This window comes from Gnatocerus cornutus, chromosome 5 (genome assembly GCF_029298725.1).
Source record: "Gnatocerus cornutus isolate USDA-ARS CGAHR chromosome 5, icGnaCorn1.1, whole genome shotgun sequence".
NCBI lineage: Eukaryota > Metazoa > Arthropoda > Insecta > Coleoptera > Tenebrionidae > Gnatocerus > Gnatocerus cornutus.
The window spans coordinates 19,952,656-19,971,326 of NC_142237.1; the positions used below are offsets into that span (position 1 = coordinate 19,952,656).

The following is an 18,671-nucleotide window of genomic DNA, read 5'->3' on the forward strand; positions in this document are numbered from 1 at the left end:
AATATACCCCGGCGGTCGTGTCATAGCGGTGAGATATAAGCGCCGTTCTTATTCGAACATCTGCCAGGTGAATATTGAGACAGTGATCGTTGGAGTTGATCACTGTTTTATTGCTAATAAAAATGCTTTGTTTAAACTATAAATAAAACATTTACAGCCTCAGGGGGCGTGACTTTCCGTGTGTGTGTTCTGGTACCTACAACAGTGCGAATCCGACTTCTGAGGAAGGAAACTTGGAGGATTAATTTTCATCAATTCACGGTCCACCAATCACTGCGGCAATAAGCCCTTTTATTGTAGATGTTGAATAAAGTTCCAACGGGTTGTAAATCGGATCTTGGAATTAGTGCGAGGGTAAATTAAATGATTCCGAAACGAAGGTGGCGCTTGGATCATTAAACACCTGAAGAAGCGGAAAAAAGAGCCGATTTTACAACCTCTGCAATCTTTACACAGTCGTTGCGCATTGTTAACACTGGCGGTCATCCGCCTCTTCGGCTACTGTTAATAATTTCCATCACATTTAACTATCGAAGCATTCGATTTTCTTCACGTTACGTCATCTGATAAAATCGTGGGAACTTTGAGGCCAGAATCCAATTAAATCTCGGAATAAATAAACGAGATTAATTCACTTATCGCGTACAGGAGTATCTTGAACCGAACACATGTTCATGGAAATTCGGTCAAAACTTGCCGCGCCCACGCCACTTCGCAATCTCTTTTCGAGCACTCTCAGAACGCTTCAATGCGCACTTTGAAATAAGGACGTTTCTAATGAAGAAGTGCGAATTGTTTTTCTTCCGCGTCGTGGCCCCAGGTTGGGCGACAAAAATTCGTTATACTAATACTCAAAGTTCAGAAGGTTTTTAATTACAACTTGATGGTGATATCAAGCAACTTGTAATTAATTAATTAATGATAATTTAAACTTGTGTGAATTTCCATTAGTGGCCGACACACTTCGAAACCAGCGTAAAACTTCTTATCGCCTTGGAAAACGTCATTCGCTCCGAATAAGGAACAACAGTTAATCTTGTAATGCATACATCTCTATTATCTGCGGTAATAACATGTCAAAAGCGACAAGCTTACACGTTTTCCCTTAAAAAAAAACTCGACTTTTGTTTCGCGTTTCTTCGATCTTTGGTTGCAAGTTTATCAAGTTATTCTAAACCTAGGAAAAATGAGCGCTTGCGGCATGGTTAATTGAGACGGGTCTATCTCTGGCAGACGCGCTGGTCAATTAACCAAACGATTTCTTTCAAGGCCTCTATAATTACAAACTTTATGACTCAATTAATCGAAAATTCGCCGTGATCACAAGTTTCATTATTACCAATTATCTAGAGCGCGTAATTGGAGTTTACCATTTGCGGTCGCTCAAGACAAATTTAATCTAATTGACGTTTTAAAACCGCCACTTAAACTGTCAGTTGTATCTACGGTTGTAGAGAATGACTTCTTCTTGCAAAGGCGTTGTTCTTTCTAGGCGCTCGATCAGGATTCCATTACGACCTCCTACACACATTCTTCAACCACCGAAGAAGTCCGGAGGCTAGCGCAGAGTTAAAAATCAACAAATTCATGTTTTGACTCTTCGCTCTTGACCTCAGCGCGTCTGATGACCTCCGATTAATAACCATTTTTCCAGAAGCGTAAATGGAAGCATTGATGGCAACTCGGAGGAAGAATTAATCGTCTCTGAAGATTAAATACAACGCGGCCGTTTCAACAACTACAAACTTTCTTAATATTGAATAGACGAGTCGCTGCACCGGTGTACGTAAGAGCTAAACACAAAAGTTATTTATTGTCCGAGGAAGTTTGGCGTCTTTATAGGAAACACGAAAAAATTGCTTATCATTACCGACGTCATAAAGAATAATGCGGGAATTTCGAGAAATGGCTTTTATGAGACTTTTACTGTTACGCTGGAGTTAAACGGGTCATTACTACCTGCAAGAGCCGAATTTATAAAGCGGATTTATTGCTTCGGCAACGAAACTTCGACGGCGCGGAAAGAAGACGTCTCCTCCGGTTTATACGAAAAGTAGGCTGGGAGAAACGAAGGAGCTCAAAGAGGAAAACGAACACGAGCAGCATGCGGGAGCTTCGGTTCTTTCTTTGGCATGTTTACCTCTTGTTGCCTTTCACCGGATCAGCGGCGGTGCGTTCTTTATTGTCATTTTATTATTACTCCTTCATTTTCTATAACAATTCTTTTTACGACGTCTCCTCCCAAATAAATCCACTTTATACTTTTTTCTCCTTCATGACGTGATCACAACAATCGTCCTCTGCAATAAGATAGGAACAACGCGCTGAGCAATAAAAGCCGAGATTAGAGAAAAACGAGAAAAAATGAAGGTTATTAAATTGACGTAATTGCGTCTTTTTGCGGATCGAACAAGTCTAGATTTCCTCTTTTAATTGGACGTCGACGGATCTGTGATTGCGATCGTCTGGAGACAGAATATTCATGAATTTGTGAAAACATCACGAAACAAAAACGAAAAAAAGTTTACTGCCGCCACTTTGGTAATAACGAGTTAAAAAATAAAAAGTTCGTGTGGGACGTGGGAGTTCAGTCTCACGGTTTCCTTCCAAAGCTTCGCTGCGAGCTTTCAAGTTCTAATCTTAAAAGCAAATATTGAGACATTTTCTACTGATTTATGATAAAGTCGTCGACTAGAAATCTTCTCACTAGTATCGAGTTTCTTACCTAACTTTTTCTTCGTTATCAGTAATCTCTTCAATTAACAAATTAGTTTTATTTATTGCTTTTTCCGTTGCGATAATTGGCAAGTTCGATTCCAATTTGACTAATTAAAGAAACTAAAATTCTGACAATGACAGAGTCGAGTCAAGCATCAATTTTTTATTTCACGATTGTTTCATTGTGGCAAATGTTAATTTCGTTCAATTGTTGTTGAAGATGTCGCTTGGAGCCATAAAAATGTTTATTTGCGTAATTTATGAATGTTAAGTGGATGACGAGGAGACAGATGAATGCAAACAACTAATAAAAATTTATGGGAGTTTAATTGATTAAGCTTCAACAACCAGAGTCAATTTTCTTTAGACCACTGACCAGTTTATGCGATTTTCGCAGCTACCGTGTCATTAAAATGATCCAGGCTTATTGTAATCCGCCTTATTACTCCCGATCTCCGCAGTTATCCGAAAATAATGCTAATCTCGATTTATAGCGGCTTAAAATAGCCGCTGGAGCGCCTTTCTTGTAAGCCGCGATATTAAGATCCATATCTTGGCGAGCAAACAAGTTTTTCGGGGAAAATATTTGGAAAGTAATTTCCTCAGTGTATAAGCAAAATCTGGCCACTCGATTTGTTTGTTTAGGTTATCAAAGATTATAATCATCTTTGTTGATTATTTCCGCGTCAAAGCTACTTTCGATAACAAACAAAGTGTTGCAAAAACTGGGGATTTACATCTGCAACGGTTAGAATGATTTAGATGCAAAGCAGGTTTTTATCCGTGCGCTAATTTTAATCTCTGTCCCATCGACATCATAAACCAAAAGGGTCCTACGTCGTTAATTAATCGATTTAACGCCCATATAAGGAAAACCACGAAATCCGGCGTGGGTGTGTCTCACCAAACATGGTAAAAGCCTCGTCAATTTATGATATTTTTCCGTCTTTGTTCATCGAGTTTCACCTTTTAGATTCAATGTAGGTTAAGATATCCGCTTCTTCATTTGTCGGGACTAAGACCTGTTGGTTTTTTTACTCAGCCGCGGTGGTCGATTAATTAACCGAAGAAGCCGGAGAGAAGATTATCATTTATTCAGACTTTAATCAGAGGTGTTTCGTTTCGCAGGGGTCAATTTGTTACTTTGCGACGAAAACATCTGTTCAATTTGTTTAATTGAAAGGACGAGAGTGCATCGCGATGATGCAATTGCAGGCGATTTGGCGGCGACAAGAAAGGAAACCAGCAGATGGACAGGAGACGAGTAAATTGCGTTCATTGTGAAGGTGAACATGATCTTCGGTATTTTATAGTTCTTAGCTTCTTCATTTTTGATGACTAAGCCAATACGAGTGTCTTCACTTCATTTCGTGTCGGTAAAGGAGTGAAATTAGTCTCACGTCTTAAGACAACGGTGGTTCTTTATTTATTGTTCCCCGCGTCCAGAAATGTAAAACCGATGAAACCGTAAACATTCTTGCTGTTTATATTGGTTGCTAAATATAAGGCGATAAAACAGCGCCCAGTAGTAACCGCTCCTAGTGAAAATCTCTTTAACGGAACCAATTAATCAGAATCTCTCCCTCTTCTCCCGTTCGGTAATTACACTGACAAACGATCTTTTGTGAAGAAAATATTTAGTGTAAATTTCGCACGACTACAGAACGGCAATTAATTACTCCTCCGACTCTGAAATCTCCACCGTACGTACCTGTCTTTAGGCAAAGTACACCTCTGAAACTTATTACACCTTTCATAATGAAGTACATCCCTGGCAACTTTGTAAATTTATCGTTGAAATCCCCCAAGAAATTTGCTATTCGTCTTTTTCATAGCGTGTCGACGTCGCCGATCGATTACCGCCAAATTGGCCGTGTTAACTAGCGTTCGATTAACAGAATAATCGCGTCGCAAAATTCTCTTCGTTTTTGGGGCGAGACACTGACCTAATATCGTTTGAAGCTTTTCGGCGCCGATCCTATCGATTTTGACGTCGCGACGCTTCCACTGCCGACTTTTTAAAGGCGACCGCAGGAAGGATCTCTTGCGGTGAAATTATCGAAAAGGGTCAAGGATTAAGTGTAATGGGGATGTTTACAAGGGTGCTTCGAATTGATTACAAGATGCAATTAAATTATTCGGTAATTGGGGACGATTCGGGTTATTAAATGGAGAGTTGAATGGAGTTTCTTCCTGGTTCGGTGAGACCAAATTTTCTTGCGCAAATTGAAAAACGACCTGATTTATGGACATTCTGCTTTCCGTATGCAAATGGGACAAGCGATTTATGGGATCTTCTTCGAAGGCTTTTTTAGGTGTTTTTATTTTTCCGTTTATTTTGTTGTGGGAATTTATATTTGGGCGCAGTTGATGAATGGACGCTTCTTTGAATTATCTGGGTTTCCAGCAGTTGTAATTACAAAGCTCTGTATTATCGAGGTGACCAACGTTGTGAAAAAAACTTAACAATATCAAGTATTTAAAATAGTCACCTCCAAAAGCTCCCAGTCATGCGTCTTTTCCAGCACTTGACTAATTGGACATTACACCTGGAGTTAATTATTCCATAAACCTCGCAGGCATTTCCATAATTAAAGCAATTATCTCTAATCAGACTGCTGAGTGCATTGACAAGAAGAATGAGTGCGTAGGTCTCGAGTACAAGACAAATCTATTAGAATAATCGTCCGACTCTTAATTACGTCCGAGTGGCCAAAACGGAAAAATTCGTTGCACAATAAATTTGATGTATTCTTGTTGGCGCCTCTCTGTCCTACATCGAGTAGGTCATGATCCGAAGAGAGAAAAAGTAGGCACTTTGTGTATATTCAAAACGAGTTTGATCACAATGACAGATCGACTCGTTATGTTTAATTATTGGGTGGTTGTAAGAATTTCGCATTAATTAGAAGACGCCGCTACCAGTTCGGACCTCGTGGGCGGACGATTTATCAGAGATTATCTGCGTCGGATTAGCGCTCCGAAAAGAATCGAGTCGTTTGCATTATTTTCCACATTAAACAACGCCTCCTCTTCAGCTGCAATAATTCAAATTCCACGAGTCGAAACTTGGCGAGTTCGCATGCCAAGAACAATTCCTATTGATTCGGACGATTTTTAGGAACACCCGGAATTCGAGCTAAGGCGCCGGAACTCCGACGAAAACACCAATCTGACAATGAAAATAGGTCTTGACGGCAGCGTGAGACTACAGCTAATGTCATGCAAATTAAATCAAAGCGGGATGTTGACGGGTCGCTACACTAAACATTATGCATGCATACACAGTTGTTGTGACGTAATTTCCATTTGGTACAAGATTGACATTTATCGGGGAAATGTCAAAGAGGTTAGATGTCAGCAGCCACGAGACGGAGGCTCTTTCCAATTCGGTCCAACAGTTTTATTGGCGTTGGATTGATCTGTACCGAGAGAGAACGAAATCTTCTCTTGTCAGGGACCAATGGGGTGTCCCAGAGTCTAAAGGTATTTTACCTTCACCCTCTACTCTAGACTTTCGCCTGCACTGTGTGAATTCAACTGTAACTACATATTAAACAACACCCGCAGCTGTTAAATCCACATTCTCGATCGAACCGTGTTATTTTACCATTAGTGTTTGAAAATATGAGACAATTTGGCTCTCTAGCCATCGAAACAAAACTGGCTCCTTAGTCATCGACCTTTCTGAAATCGCAATCGATAAACACTGTTTTAGCGGGTGTAACGAAAATAAATACATATCGTGGCCGCGCTTTGGCTAAAGTACCCATAATTACAGTGTGAGAAACGTAAAAAATTAATAGCAACACGCGAATCGCGAACGAAATAGAACAGCACATTCTCGACATTTTCATTCACTGCCATACTTATTACAATGGATATGAAAGTCAAATTGATAGTAGAGGTGCATTATGAATAATGGATTTGTTGCTTCTACTTCTACATTTCATTAAGGAGATGCGGTGTAGGTGGTGTTGAGTTTTGTCATCGACACCGCCGACAAAACGATGTGCCGCCTCGTTCATTTCCAATTATGCTAATTTTATGATGTACAGACTGTTTCGAAAGTGTGGAACACCTGTGTTTTGACAGATATGGACATGTGATCAGCGCCGATTGTGCAAAGAGATTTGATAAATCGGACACTTTACACCTAATTTCTGACTAGTTGTCAAAATATCACGTGCTAATTTATATCAATACTATAATCTACACCATTTCCTAGATACTTGAATTTTCGACCTTAAACTACTATCCTCTATACCTACCTCATTTTGCCTAGGTGACGCAGAAAGACAAACAAATGACTAACAATTCACCTATCAGTAAATCATAAAAATAAAATCGACTTACAAAACAACTGATTTAAAACATGACTTTTCCCGAGAAAGCTTAAAAATTTTGGCCACGTCATGACAACGACCCGCTCCGAAAAAAGCTCTTGGAACAAAACAGATCGGAAAGTGTTTTTTACGCCTTTGCAGTTTCCACGAATTGGCAAATATTTAGATGTAAAAATACACGGAGAAAGAGCGCTAACGACCACATCCCAAAGCTAATCATTCCAATTCTATATTTTAATTTATTTTTTGTTGTTCCATCATAGAAACGAGACAATAGAAAACAAATTACCGAGAGCGCGATACAAAAAAAGAGGATTTCCCAAAGCGCCGTCAAAAAAATAAAAACGTCAAATTCATTACGAATATTGTACTGAACCGAAACGAAAATAAAAAAGATGAAAAAGCAATTACATCGAGCAGACTTTCAATTAAACAAGAAGAAACGAACGTCGCTGCAGCACGTCGAGGGAAAACAATGAGATGTGATATACAGAGTGATCGCGAGGAAAAAACTGTGACCTCACCTGGTTTTAATTCTGATCAATTAAAACTACACTGTTGCCAACTTGGCTAGCATTAATATTTATCGGGCATTGCTTGTCTATGACATAGAGGAGTATGTTTGTGATTACATAATTTATGGCGAGGTACATTGCGTGCATACGAATAGCAATATTACCAACTTTGTCAAAGGAAGAACACAATTATCGCGACTAACCAATTACCATAACCGATCTATTAGGACGGATAATGATAGATGAGAATATCAGATAGAAGAGACGCCCTCTTTGTAATAAAATAATGACGGAAATTATTGTATTGTTGACATGTGGGGGAATTATGAATAGGAATTGGCAATACCGCCGTGGCATTCATGCAGGGATTTTTCAAGCCGTACCAACTGGAATTTCGTCCATGCATTTGTCACTGGATAATCACGCAAACATGAATCTCGATTTTTATGACATCATCGTCTGACCATTTGAATTTAAAATGCGCTGTAATGTGGTATTTACATGAAATAATTACAATAGTACTAAACAATTACAGATCATGGTCACATTGTGACACCTGTGGCTACATTTCTCATAAAAATAAACTGAAAACAATCAAATAAATGATGCCACTTTTTGGTTTATTTATGTATACACAATCGCCAGATAAAGAATTTAGGCTGCAGAGTCTATAATCTGAGTTAGCATTTTAGGTGCTAATTATGAAATTATGATAAACACATGCCATAAACATTTTATTTTCGTTTATAATCGCACCATAAAAGACATTAATTGCCCTTCAACGAAAAGGTTATCTTTCTTATTATATTCTGACACAAAAGCATAAATAAAGTTATCAAGGAAAAAGAAATATGCTAGACATTTTTTACCTGTTTCCAAAAGATAGGTTAGGTTCCAAAACTCGTAAAAAACCGTCAGCGACACCACAATTTAACCACCAAAAGTTGCAAAAAGCCCAAAATTGTCAATTTAGTAACGCGGTGATCCTTAAAATCACTTATTTTCGAAAATCTGAACGATTTTTGCACGAAAAATTGCCCTAAATGCTGAAATTATAACCACTGCCAACTTCGTGCAGTTATGGTAGGTAGAACCTCATTGGCTAGATTTGACCAATCAAAAATAAACGATTGTCGCGAAACGTAGATTCCTGTTTGAGTAAAAGAAGTGACGTTAATTCCAGTGGCGTTACATCAAAAATAAAAAAAAAGAATTAATATAATTAGAACTAATTTAGCTAAATTAGAGGCTTTCAGGTAGTGCTAATGTAAAAAAACGTTTAACACGACCACAGCGTAAAGTGCAGTGTAACCGGAAATGCAGAGGAAGATAAGAACGAGTCGTTTACAATTAGCGCAAGGGTTGTTTTGAATAGATGACATTTGAACTGAAAACAAAGAAACGCGTCCTGAGAGGAAAATTAATATTTAGTTTTTGGCTTTGTATGGATGCGAGTTCCAGTCTGAGAAACGTAACAAAATAAAAAAGCTCGACAGGAAGTCATTTGGGTAATTTTGTTGCGAGATAGCCGCAAACTGTCGAAATGAAACTGGATCAAAATTAATGTTAGAAAATAATCATCTACAAATTAATTAGTAATCGAAAATAAGATTTATGAACAATAAAAAAATTATTAGTCTGTCACGACTGCAAATCCCATAAATCATCCACATTGTTGTTATTTGTAATTACAGGCGAACACCCATAATGGAGTCTGCGACCATAGGATGATTTCTAGACCACACCTGTCTTTGTCGGTGTCAATAAAATCATTTCGACGAGTCGCCTCTGATAATGCACCCATGGTAGCGCCGCCACTGCTCCGTACTTTTCGTCGTAAAAGCGCGATTTATAAACAAGTTTCGATCTATAAAGCGGAATTGTCGATTAAAAATATTCATTCAACATGTGCACTTTATTATTAGAACAGGTGTCTGGGACCCTTTTGGAGGGTGGCAACCATCTGGGTAGTTCAAATGTCTCGTGCGGGAATTCGTGACAGGTTTTTTTCTCCTTACCTTTACCGTTTCCCGTTATCGTGATGTTCCGAGTCTGAAAAAATTCTTTGACGTTTTCGCAGCTGTTGCCCGGCGTGGTTGTCCTTTTCGTTCGAACCGACGTTTCGACGTTTTTCGCGGACACCATCAACACACACCAACACACTAACAAACTCGTCACCGAAATTCCTTTCATTTTCTTTGCGTTTCGGCCGGATCTTCGAAAAAATTCTACGCGACGAAGACGCAATATTCTAGACGATGACCAAAAACGGCACCACCACCATCATCGCTCGCAAACGACTGAAAAGAGATCTAGCCGGCTTTGACTGCTGAAACGCAAAATGCGCGCGCAATGCACCTGAAATTTTTTGAACGAGCTTAAATGGCGACGGGGGCGACATCTGGCGATCAGGTAATGCCGTCGTGCCTTCAAACGAGTTCATGGTTTTTTTAAAGCTTGCGGACGACTAATGTATCGCATTTCCTAGCGTTGGCGTTGCGAGGAGACTCGTTTTGCTTGGAGATGTGCAGTGACTTTCAAGCACAGAAACTGGGAATTTGCGCAGGGGTACCAAACCAAAAAAAAAAAAAAAATAAACACTGGCGGACAAAAAAAAGCTTTTTATCTTTGTAATACGGGTCAAAAATAATCCATTTAACTACTGACAGAACTACTAATGCAAGAAGAAAAATATGAATTAAGAGTTGCCTAATTTCGATCCTACAAATCAGCCGCGAGCTTATTGGAGATCTCTTTATTTACATAAAAAACCTAAATACATTCCCTCTCCAGTCTTTAGTACCGATAATGATCTGGCTTAAACGGCCCTTCAACGGGAACCCCCAAGTACTTGGATTGCTCCGGTGTCAGCTTGGTCAACTTGACCCCCAAGTGCTCCAAATGCAGCCTTGCTACCTCCTCATCCAGAATCTTGGGCAACATGTGCACCCCCACCTTATACTGTCCCGGCTTCGTCCACAACTCAATCTGTGCCAAACACTGATTAGTGAACGAATTGGACATAACAAACGAAGGATGTCCAGTGGCGCACCCCAAGTTGACCAATCTTCCTTCCGCGAGGACGATTACATGATTACCGTTACTTAACCGGTACCGATCGACTTGTGGCTTGATATTGGTCTTATCCACCGCGTTCTTATCTAACCAAGAAACATCAATTTCGCAATCGAAATGTCCGATGTTGCAGACAATACTGTCGTTTCTCATGTTAAGGAAGTGACGACCGAGGATAATGTCTTTGCAGCCGGTAGTGGTGACAAAAATCTGGCCTTCTTTGGAAGCTTCGTCCATCGTGGTGACTTCGTAGCCTTCCATTGCGGCCTGCAAAGCTATTATGGGATCTACTTCGGTGATGATGACGCGACCCCCAAAAGCGCGAAGAGATTGGGCGCAGCCTTTGCCGACGTCGCCGTAACCAGCGACAACGCAGACTTTACCCGCGAGCATAATGTCGGTGGCGCGCTTGATGCCATCAATGAGGGACTCCCGGCAACCGTAAAGATTATCAAATTTGCTCTACAAAAAACTCCAGTTACTAAAAGAACCCATTGGCCATTGACCATTACTTTTGTCACTGAGTCGTTGACATTTATCGCCGGAACTTGCAAAGTGCCCTCTTTCAACATTTTGTATAAATTGTGGACCCCAGTGGTTGTTTCTTCGCTGAGCCCGCGGCAGTCCTTCAAGTATTGCGGATATTTAGTGTGAACGAGATTCGTTAAGTCGCCCCCATCATCGAGAATCAAATTAAAAGGTTTCCCATCAGGAAATACAAGAGTTTGTTCAATACACCAAATGTACTCTTCATCAGTCTCTCCCTTCCACGCATATACAGGCACGCCTGTCTTAGCAATAGCAGCAGCTGCATGATCTTGAGTACTAAAGATGTTGCAACTTGACCATTGAACCTGTAGAAATTTAAATTTCATAACAGGTCAAATGTTATCTTGGGTAGAAAACAACAATAAGATCTCACCTCTGCTCCCAACTCCCTCAAGGTTTCAATAAGAACTGCAGTTTGGATGGTCATGTGTAAGCAACCGACAATTTTAGCCCCCTTTAGGGGTTTTTTGGGACCGTATTGTTTGCGAATGCTCATCAGACCAGGCATTTCATTTTCGGCGAGAGTAATTTCCTTGCGGCCCCATTCCGCTAGTTTTAAATCGGCTGAAAAGAGAGTCAAGTAACAAGGGGGCTCTCTAACCTCCACTAAGATTTATATCGGAAAACTCACCAACTTTGAACGCAGGTTTCGACATTGTGTATTTTGCAACTGTAAGACGTTACCACTTGGAGCACAAACTAACCTATAAATAAAACACGCGCCGGCTTTTCTAATCTAACCCCACCTGTCACCGTCAGAAGCATGCGCAGGAAAAAAGTCTTCAAATACAAATTTACTAAAAAAAACGATTTACACTTCCTTACTGATTTATTAGTTTTGTGAGGCTGTAACAGCCCTACAACACAGTTCCCCACGGAATCAATCAGTTTCACCAGAGAGATTATTTAAATCACGCGCCTATTCTCGACCAACCAAATCACAGCTATCATGCGCGAAATTCGAATTAGCGGCAGTGTTTAATCGTCTTCATCATCCTTTTCGGCTACAATTGTCGAATTGTAGTGCTCCCCTAGCCTGTATAAATGTCTGTGATAAGCTAGAGTTAGTTCTGGTCCCTTGAAATTTTCGCCCTGTAATGTTGGAGGCCCATTTGCTTGAATCACTTTAATAGGACAGCTCAAAATGTTGGATAACGCGCGGAGTTCTAGTTGTCCACCCCAGAGCTTCGTATTGGCTACTTCTTTGCAATAAGCTTCGAAATATTCTTCGCTCACAGTCTCGTCGGATTCGTTATACATAAAAGGAAGGAATTCGTCTTTGTTTTGACGCATAAATTCAGCAGTAAGTTTTCTTAATTTGGTCACCGTGAAAGTCTCCCTGCCGGTAATCTCAAGCTGGTGGTTAACTGCACAGTAAAGACAGTTCCCGTCAGCCGGGATATTATGCAATTGTAAACCAAATTGTTTTAACACCTCTTTCATAGCATTCATTTCCATTACTCGCGGGCCTTCTTTATTCTTCTCAGCTTGTTCCTGGATCCGCTTTTCACGATCTTTCTCTTCTTGTACCTTCTTGTTCCGTCTCCTCGTGGCTCTCGAAACTCTCACAGTATTGGAGTCTTCAACCTCACCGTCGCCTTCTTCAGGAGTGGGCTCTTCCACGTCTTCAGGCTTCTGGGAAATAATAGCACTCATTTCTTGAGACTGTTTCTCGTCGAGTTCTTGCTCCAGACGTGCAATCTCTTCGGCGACTTCCTTTTTTTTCTTTTTATCACCTTTCGTAACACTTTTTTTCAAAGACGTAATCTTGGATTGGAGGTCTTTGCGTTCTTGCTTGTGTTTTTTGCTCAGTTCTTCTTCGTTTGAGTCGACTTCCATTTTTATTAAGCAAGATCTTGAAAGATTTTTTTGTAACTGGGGTGCGCCGATTTTTGAGGTTAGAAATGTCAAAATGCGGAAATGACACTGACAAATTGACAGCTGGGGTAGGCAACCAATAATTAGTTGCATTTTCCTACAATAATTCTAAATTAATATAAGAAATAAAAGCTGTATTTTTACAAAAATGCGTGCTCGGTGAAGTAAAACGGCAAATCCAAGGCCATCGACGATTTATTCCTCAATTCAATCACTCAAGCGTATAAAACTACCAATAAATTACTGAAATACTGCGCATTTTACGCTTCTGGTTGTGTCGCCTCCTGCCCCTCTTCTTTATTCTTATTGGGATCGTCAGGCTTCATCGCGGGGAACAACAAAACCTCCTTAATGTTGTTGTTATCAGTTAGGAACATGCAGAGTCGATCTACGCCCAGCCCCCAACCTCCCGTCGGTGGTAAACCGTACTCTAAAGCTGTACAGAACGTTTCGTCAACCACCTGAGCTTCATCATCTCCAGCCGCCTTGTCTTTGGCTTGTTCTTCAAACCTCTGCCTCTGTACAAGCGGATCATTCAGTTCAGTGTACGCGTTACAAATTTCCTTCTTCATCGTAAACAGTTCGAAACGTTCGGTCAAACCTGGGACCGATCTGTGCCACTTGGCAAGGGGGCTCATGATCTGTGGGTGCTCAATGATGAAAGTGGGGTTAATACATTGCTCTTCTATGAATTCTCCAACTAGTTTATCCAACAGCCTCGCGGTGGTTCGAGGAGGCGGACATTCAATATTGTGAGCTATACAAAGATCGCTCAAAAACTTGTTAGCAGCGTCTGTCTGGAGGTCTTCAGGCGCGGGAAACTTCACCTTGAGGATTTCTTCCAGTGTCGGTATCATGGGGATTTTCTTGAACGGTGGAGTGAAATCAATCTCCACTTCTTGTCCATCAGGACCGTCTGGATGGTATTTGATTTTGTACGTTCCATGGATACTCTGGACCATCCCAGATACAAGAGTCTCGGTGATCGCGATCAGATCGTGGTAATCAGCGTAAGCCATGTAGAATTCACAAGTAGTGAATTCAGGATTATGCGTCAAATCGATGCCTTCGTTCCTAAATTGGCGTCCGATTTCATAAACCCGATCCAAGCCGCCCACAACCAACATTTTATGGTACAATTCTGGGGCGATTCTCATGAACAAATCCATGTTAAGCTCGTTATGGTGGGTCACGAAAGGTTTGGCAGTGGCTCCCCCAGCGATCATGTTCATCATGGGTGTCTCAATTTCCAGGAACCCAAGTTCGTCCAAAAATTTTCTGATGTACGAAATAATCTTGGCTCGTGTTTCAAATATATTCCGCACCCGATTATTCAAAATTAAATCAAGATAACGCTGCCTAAACCTTGTTTCCTTATCTTTGAGACCATAATGAAGGTGAGGCAACATATGCAGACATGGCGACAACAGTTTGATTTTTGTTGGCATGATGGACAGTTCTCCTTTTTTGGTTTTTGTGGGAACTCCTTCGATTCCGATGATGTCACCACGGCGGACTTTTCCCGTGTCTTCTGCGAACTTGTCTTCACCACCGTAGTTTCGTGCTGTTGCCATCACCTGAATTTTAGTGCCTTCACCTCTTAGATCATAAAAGATGAGCTTAGCTCCAGATTCGCGAATTGCATGAACTCGTCCAGCGACACTCAAACGGTCTTTTTCGACGACTTCCCCATCTTGCAGACTCGAGTACTTTGCGATGAACTCTTCTAAAGATGTGGAGACGTGGAATTTATGGGGGTACGGATGATTATCACCACCTAGAGCTTTCAAATTCGCAACAGCTTGCGTTCGCAGTTTAAAATACTCATTAGGACTGATATCTTCTTCGGATTCTTTCTTTTCTTTCGGTTTTACTTCGACTTGTGTTACGACTTTCTCCGCTTTTTCTTTGGCTTTTTGTTCGGCTTTCAGGCGCCGCTTTAACTCACTGGAAATGCAACAATTCACGAATTAGTTTGACAGTGTGGAATTAGACGTACCTTTTAGACAATTGAGAGAATTGCAAAAATCTTGAGCGTAAAATTGAGTTGACAGATTGCAACATTGCTGAGGTTATTGCAGCAACTCGCAACGATAAGTTAAGTTTGGGAAAATCGGAAAACTTACTTTTTCGAGAGTTTTTCACCGGTTGCATCAGCCATCGCTTTGAAGACACTGAATAATGCGGCTTAACTGGGCTTAACCTAATCTGACACGTCCACGTGCGGTAAAAAATAAAATGAAAGTCGCATGCGCGGTGACAACTGACAACCAAAGTCACCAACATAGCGAAAGAAAAAAACTAATTATTTTAAAAATTCCATGATTATCAAACTTTCAAGGCATGAAATTGATAATTATTGCAGCAAACGATGCTGATTCAGCATCGTCCAACAAATTCTGGACGAGGAAGGCCGAAGACGTAACGCATTCATGTATAATCTAGTGCATTTTTGTTTTTTTATTTCTAAGGGTGGCAGTAAAGTGACGTACTCTCGAAGGCTCCGGATTTTGTATTTTCATCCAAAAACCTTTTTAATGTGATAGATTGCGCTCAATTTCGCCCAAGCCCACATTATGGCCCTCAACGCAGCCCGCACGGGCCTCAGCTCCCTCCACCTTTTACCACTTTCAAGCCTAACCTTAAAATCGTCTAGCTGCCGATCGTACGCCTTCAAGTCCGATCTAAAAATCAAATGGGTTCGTCCTGAGAAAATCCCGTGCATCAAGCCGGAAAAGAGCGGAGATTTGGAGCCCATGGCCACCATCGACTTGGCACAACCTCAGCGCATGTTCAGCAACTCGAAAGAACTCGCAACGGCCAACGAAACCGTGAAACGCCTTTTTTCTCTCGAGTTTGCCCCCCGAAGGCAAAGCACCCTCGTCTACTTCGATAACATGAAGGAAATAGTCAAAAGACACCAGTTTGATGGGGCTTCCATTGAGGTGAAAATTGCCAGGTGGACTGGGATTATCCGCGCTTACCAGGAGCTAATGGAGCGCTTTCCGAGGAATCTGAAGATGAAGGTGATCTTGAAGGAGTTGATCGATCGTCGGAAGAAACATTTAAAGTATTTAAGACGGTGGGACTACAAGAAGTTTGAATGGGTTCTAGAAAATCTCCAACTTGTGTATAAGCCGCCTCCTAATCACTTCCATTGGATTACAAGAAAGGAATCGTTGCAGAAACTTACCGATAAGTACTGCGACGAGCTAAGAGAGGAAAGGTTACACACCTACAAGGACATGTTGCAAGCAGAGCAGCCTGTGTTTTTGAAGGAAAAAATTCGGGCATTGGAATTTATAAGAAGCGAGCAAAGAGACTGCGGAGTTTCCGTCACAGTTACAGACGAAGAAATCAAAGAAGTAAGAAAACAGTTGGAGGAACTGGAGAAAAGACAGGAGAAAAAGGATGATAGTTGAGATGTTCCTTCGTTTCCCGTGTATATTTCAATACATGTATCACATACACATAACGACGAAAATTGCAACAATAAAAATCCTAGTCTAGAAAAGTCACACAATGAGTGAAAATACTTAAAAAAATAAAATGTTTGTTACATGTCTACCTTATTATTGATCTTATTCCATGAAGTATTGCCGTCTAAACTAATTGAAAACATTGCTTCACCGTACTTAGTACATTGATCTAACATTTACTAGTCGCTATAAAGAGAATCAGTCATTTCTTTTGACCTTAATATAGGAACAAATTTCTTGGAGTTTTTATTTCTTAAACTTCGCTTTCAATCAACATTAGAAAATGACTACGAGATAATTTGCACAGCAAATCGATCAACGAAAGGAGAAACGATATTTCAATGTGAAACTTAAAAACGAGAAGAATTGCATCCCACCAAACTCAACAAAGTCGCAATGGAATACGCAAAATGACGTGGAGGAAGAAAATTTTAAGCGCCATCTACCGGTTTGAAGCTACAATAATAAATAAAAAGGGGGCGTGAACGAAAAAAATCGTAAGCAAATATACACCAAGGCCATTTCGCATTCCCGCAGATTCTTGGACATTTTGATTGACCTGTACACAATTTGAAACGGAGATGAGCAATCAGTACCTAACCACCACTAGTTTTTCCCTAATGTAATAAATTTACAGCACTGGAACTGATTTCAAGCCAACAAAAACGAATCGTTAAAATTGACCTAGAATTGAGTGACTGTTACGTCTTAGGTCTTCTTGAAGAACGAACTTATGCTTTTGCTGCCGCTCGCCACTTTGGCCCGTGCTTTGTCTTTCGCGTTCATCGTCGGCGTCTTGGCAGCTTTCGGGTCCGGTTTACTTAAATCTAAAACATTTGACGTATTGCTTTTGTTCTCTTCTTCCACTTTCGCTTTCTTCGATTCGCTGGGAGATAACGGATTCGCACTTTTTCGTTTCAAATTAAATTGGGGGTCCTCGGGGAGATTCAAGTATTTGAGGAGTTTCTGGCTCAAGTCGTCCATGAGGTACTCGGAGACGATGCCGTGGGCGTATCGCAAGTACGCCTCCACGTCGGAGGCGTCGGTTTTTTTGACGAAAGTGGCAGACATGGCGCCGGAACCCACGTGGATGTTTTTCTGTTTGAGGATCTCCGAGACGCGTTCCGTTTTCTTCTTTAGCCACGAGAGGGTCTTTTCTTCGTTGTATTTGAAGGCGTTGAGTTCTTCATCGCCCTAGTAAAAGAAAAGAGGCACAATTTAACACGTCATTTTACCCACACTGAAAACTTACTTTTCTATCGGCAATCATGTTCAAGTATTTTAGTCCGCTCGATTTGAGCAACCGCTCCGTTTCTGGAAACTCCTCGTCCCTCAAAAGCTGGTCTAGAGGAATAGCTTGACTACTGCAATACTTCCTCAAGTATGGCAGCACTAGAACTGAAAGTTACGCCTATTCGTTCATTTCTACCTGCTCACCTAAAAAGATGGGATCTATGGGGGTCGACAGGTGCATTTTTCCATCGCTTTTAACGGTTTCGTCGATAAACCAAGAGCGTTTGGCCTCATTGTAGGTTAGAATTTCTTGTACTGAATTATTGGCTGGGGAGAATAAAAACACGGCAGATTCGCCAGTGTTGGGGTGTCTTAACGTAACTATGTCTGGAGTCCCCGTGCCCGTGTATTGTTCGCTCAGTTCTAACGCTTCTCCTGAAAAAATATAAACAAAAAATGTAAACACGACAGATTCGTCAGAAATGATGAATAAAAGTTTCGTTAAAAAGTAACCACCTGGTCAATATCGAGCTATTACGTCCGCGGTGAAAAGGGGATAAAAAAACAAAGCGGAAAAATACAATGGAAACAAAACAACTCTTAAAAATGCATTTACCTTTCAAGAGAAAAACCCACGAATTTGTCGGCTGTTGTATGTTGGATTTGACGCATTTTTTCGGAGAAGCTTTCACGCGGGGCATTTTCACCTCGTTGCAAATAATTTAATTGGAATTATTCAATTTCACTGCAAGACAGCCATCACTGACGCCCGGTTAAATTTCACACTAAAATGACAGTTCTGCATAAACACAAATTAAAATTAGGTTGGCAGCACTCTTTATCATTTTCAATGACGCAGCCAGACAGACAAATAGAAC

General features: G+C 40.7%; 6 protein-coding genes across 7 annotated transcripts in view; 1 reads left to right on the top strand and 5 right to left on the bottom strand.

The window, feature by feature from the left end:
- The window catches only part of dally (division abnormally delayed protein), a 40,495-nt gene extending 30,628 nt beyond the window's left edge, over window positions 1-9,867 (bottom strand). Inside the window, exon 1 of the mRNA XM_088037230.1 lies at window positions 9,598-9,867. Within this exon, the coding sequence (XP_087893356.1) occupies window positions 9,598-9,772 (175 nt within the window). The 5' untranslated portion in view covers window positions 9,773-9,867. The remainder of the gene's footprint in view (window positions 1-9,597) is intronic.
- A 318-nt stretch (window positions 9,868-10,185) lies between these two features.
- On the bottom strand, window positions 10,186-11,957 carry Ahcy (adenosylhomocysteinase). Its single transcript, XM_088037233.1, has 4 exons — window positions 11,835-11,957; window positions 11,577-11,767; window positions 11,167-11,508; window positions 10,186-11,116 (listed from the first exon to the last, which is right to left on the bottom strand). The coding sequence occupies exons 1-4, from the start codon at window positions 11,857-11,859 to the stop codon at window positions 10,376-10,378; spliced, it is 1,299 nt and encodes a 432-aa protein (XP_087893359.1). The 5' UTR covers window positions 11,860-11,957; the 3' UTR covers window positions 10,186-10,375.
- A 56-nt stretch (window positions 11,958-12,013) lies between these two features.
- Window positions 12,014-13,174, bottom strand: LOC148175570 (deubiquitinase OTUD6B). Its single transcript, XM_088037234.1, has one exon. The coding sequence runs from the start codon at window positions 13,172-13,174 to the stop codon at window positions 12,182-12,184; it is 993 nt and encodes a 330-aa protein (XP_087893360.1). The 3' UTR covers window positions 12,014-12,181.
- An 84-nt stretch (window positions 13,175-13,258) lies between these two features.
- Window positions 13,259-15,334, bottom strand: LysRS (Lysyl-tRNA synthetase). Of its 2 annotated transcripts, none has more exons than XM_088037232.1 (2): window positions 15,208-15,334; window positions 13,259-15,028 (listed from the first exon to the last, which is right to left on the bottom strand). In XM_088037232.1, exons 1-2 carry the CDS (start codon window positions 15,240-15,242, stop codon window positions 13,342-13,344), a joined length of 1,722 nt encoding a protein of 573 aa, XP_087893358.1. In that variant the 5' UTR covers window positions 15,243-15,334; the 3' UTR covers window positions 13,259-13,341. The 2 variants fall into 2 exon arrangements, with proteins under 2 accessions (XP_087893358.1, XP_087893357.1); XM_088037231.1 differs by lacking the exon at window positions 15,208-15,334 and adding an exon at window positions 15,081-15,196.
- A 175-nt stretch (window positions 15,335-15,509) lies between these two features.
- bonsai (28S ribosomal protein S15, mitochondrial) lies at window positions 15,510-16,646 on the top strand. Its single transcript, XM_088037236.1, has one exon. It carries the CDS (start codon window positions 15,658-15,660, stop codon window positions 16,501-16,503), a length of 846 nt encoding a protein of 281 aa, XP_087893362.1. The 5' UTR covers window positions 15,510-15,657; the 3' UTR covers window positions 16,504-16,646.
- On the bottom strand, window positions 16,506-18,630 carry LOC148175573 (ribonuclease H2 subunit B). The gene is made up of 4 exons (XM_088037235.1): window positions 18,410-18,630; window positions 17,998-18,228; window positions 17,813-17,952; window positions 16,506-17,754 (listed from the first exon to the last, which is right to left on the bottom strand). Exons 1-4 carry the CDS (start codon window positions 18,492-18,494, stop codon window positions 17,269-17,271), a joined length of 942 nt encoding a protein of 313 aa, XP_087893361.1. The 5' UTR covers window positions 18,495-18,630; the 3' UTR covers window positions 16,506-17,268.
- Window positions 18,631-18,671: the final 41 nt, after the last annotated feature.

What these genes read in the sequence shown, in the direction of transcription:
- Ahcy (XM_088037233.1), bottom strand. Translation starts at nt 11,859, where the DNA reads ATGTCGAAACCTGCGTTCAAAGTTG. An exon ending in GAAACCTGCGTTCAAAGTTG is followed by an intron (nt 11,768 to 11,834) that starts GTGAGTTTTCCG and finishes CTCTCTTTTCAG; the next exon opens with CCGATTTAAAACTAGCGGAA. An exon ending in TGAGGGAGTTGGGAGCAGAG is followed by an intron (nt 11,509 to 11,576) that starts GTGAGATCTTAT and finishes AAATTTCTACAG; the next exon opens with GTTCAATGGTCAAGTTGCAA.
- LOC148175570 (XM_088037234.1), bottom strand. Translation starts at nt 13,174, where the DNA reads ATGCAACTAATTATTGGTTGCCTACCCCAGCTGTCAATTTGTCAGTGT.
- LysRS (XM_088037231.1), bottom strand. Translation starts at nt 15,145, where the DNA reads ATGTTGCAATCTGTCAACTCAATTTTACGCTCAAGATTTTTGCAATTC. An exon ending in TTCTCTCAATTGTCTAAAAG is followed by an intron (nt 15,029 to 15,080) that starts GTACGTCTAATT and finishes TTGCATTTCCAG; the next exon opens with TGAGTTAAAGCGGCGCCTGA.
- bonsai (XM_088037236.1), top strand. Translation starts at nt 15,658, where the DNA reads ATGGCCCTCAACGCAGCCCGCACGGGCCTCAGCTCCCTCCACCTTTTA.
- LOC148175573 (XM_088037235.1), bottom strand. Translation starts at nt 18,494, where the DNA reads ATGCCCCGCGTGAAAGCTTCTCCGAAAAAATGCGTCAAATCCAACATA. An exon ending in GTGGGTTTTTCTCTTGAAAG is followed by an intron (nt 18,229 to 18,409) that starts GTAAATGCATTT and finishes ATATTTTTTCAG; the next exon opens with GAGAAGCGTTAGAACTGAGC. An exon ending in ACATGATTGCCGATAGAAAA is followed by an intron (nt 17,755 to 17,812) that starts GTAAGTTTTCAG and finishes TTCTTTTACTAG; the next exon opens with GGCGATGAAGAACTCAACGC.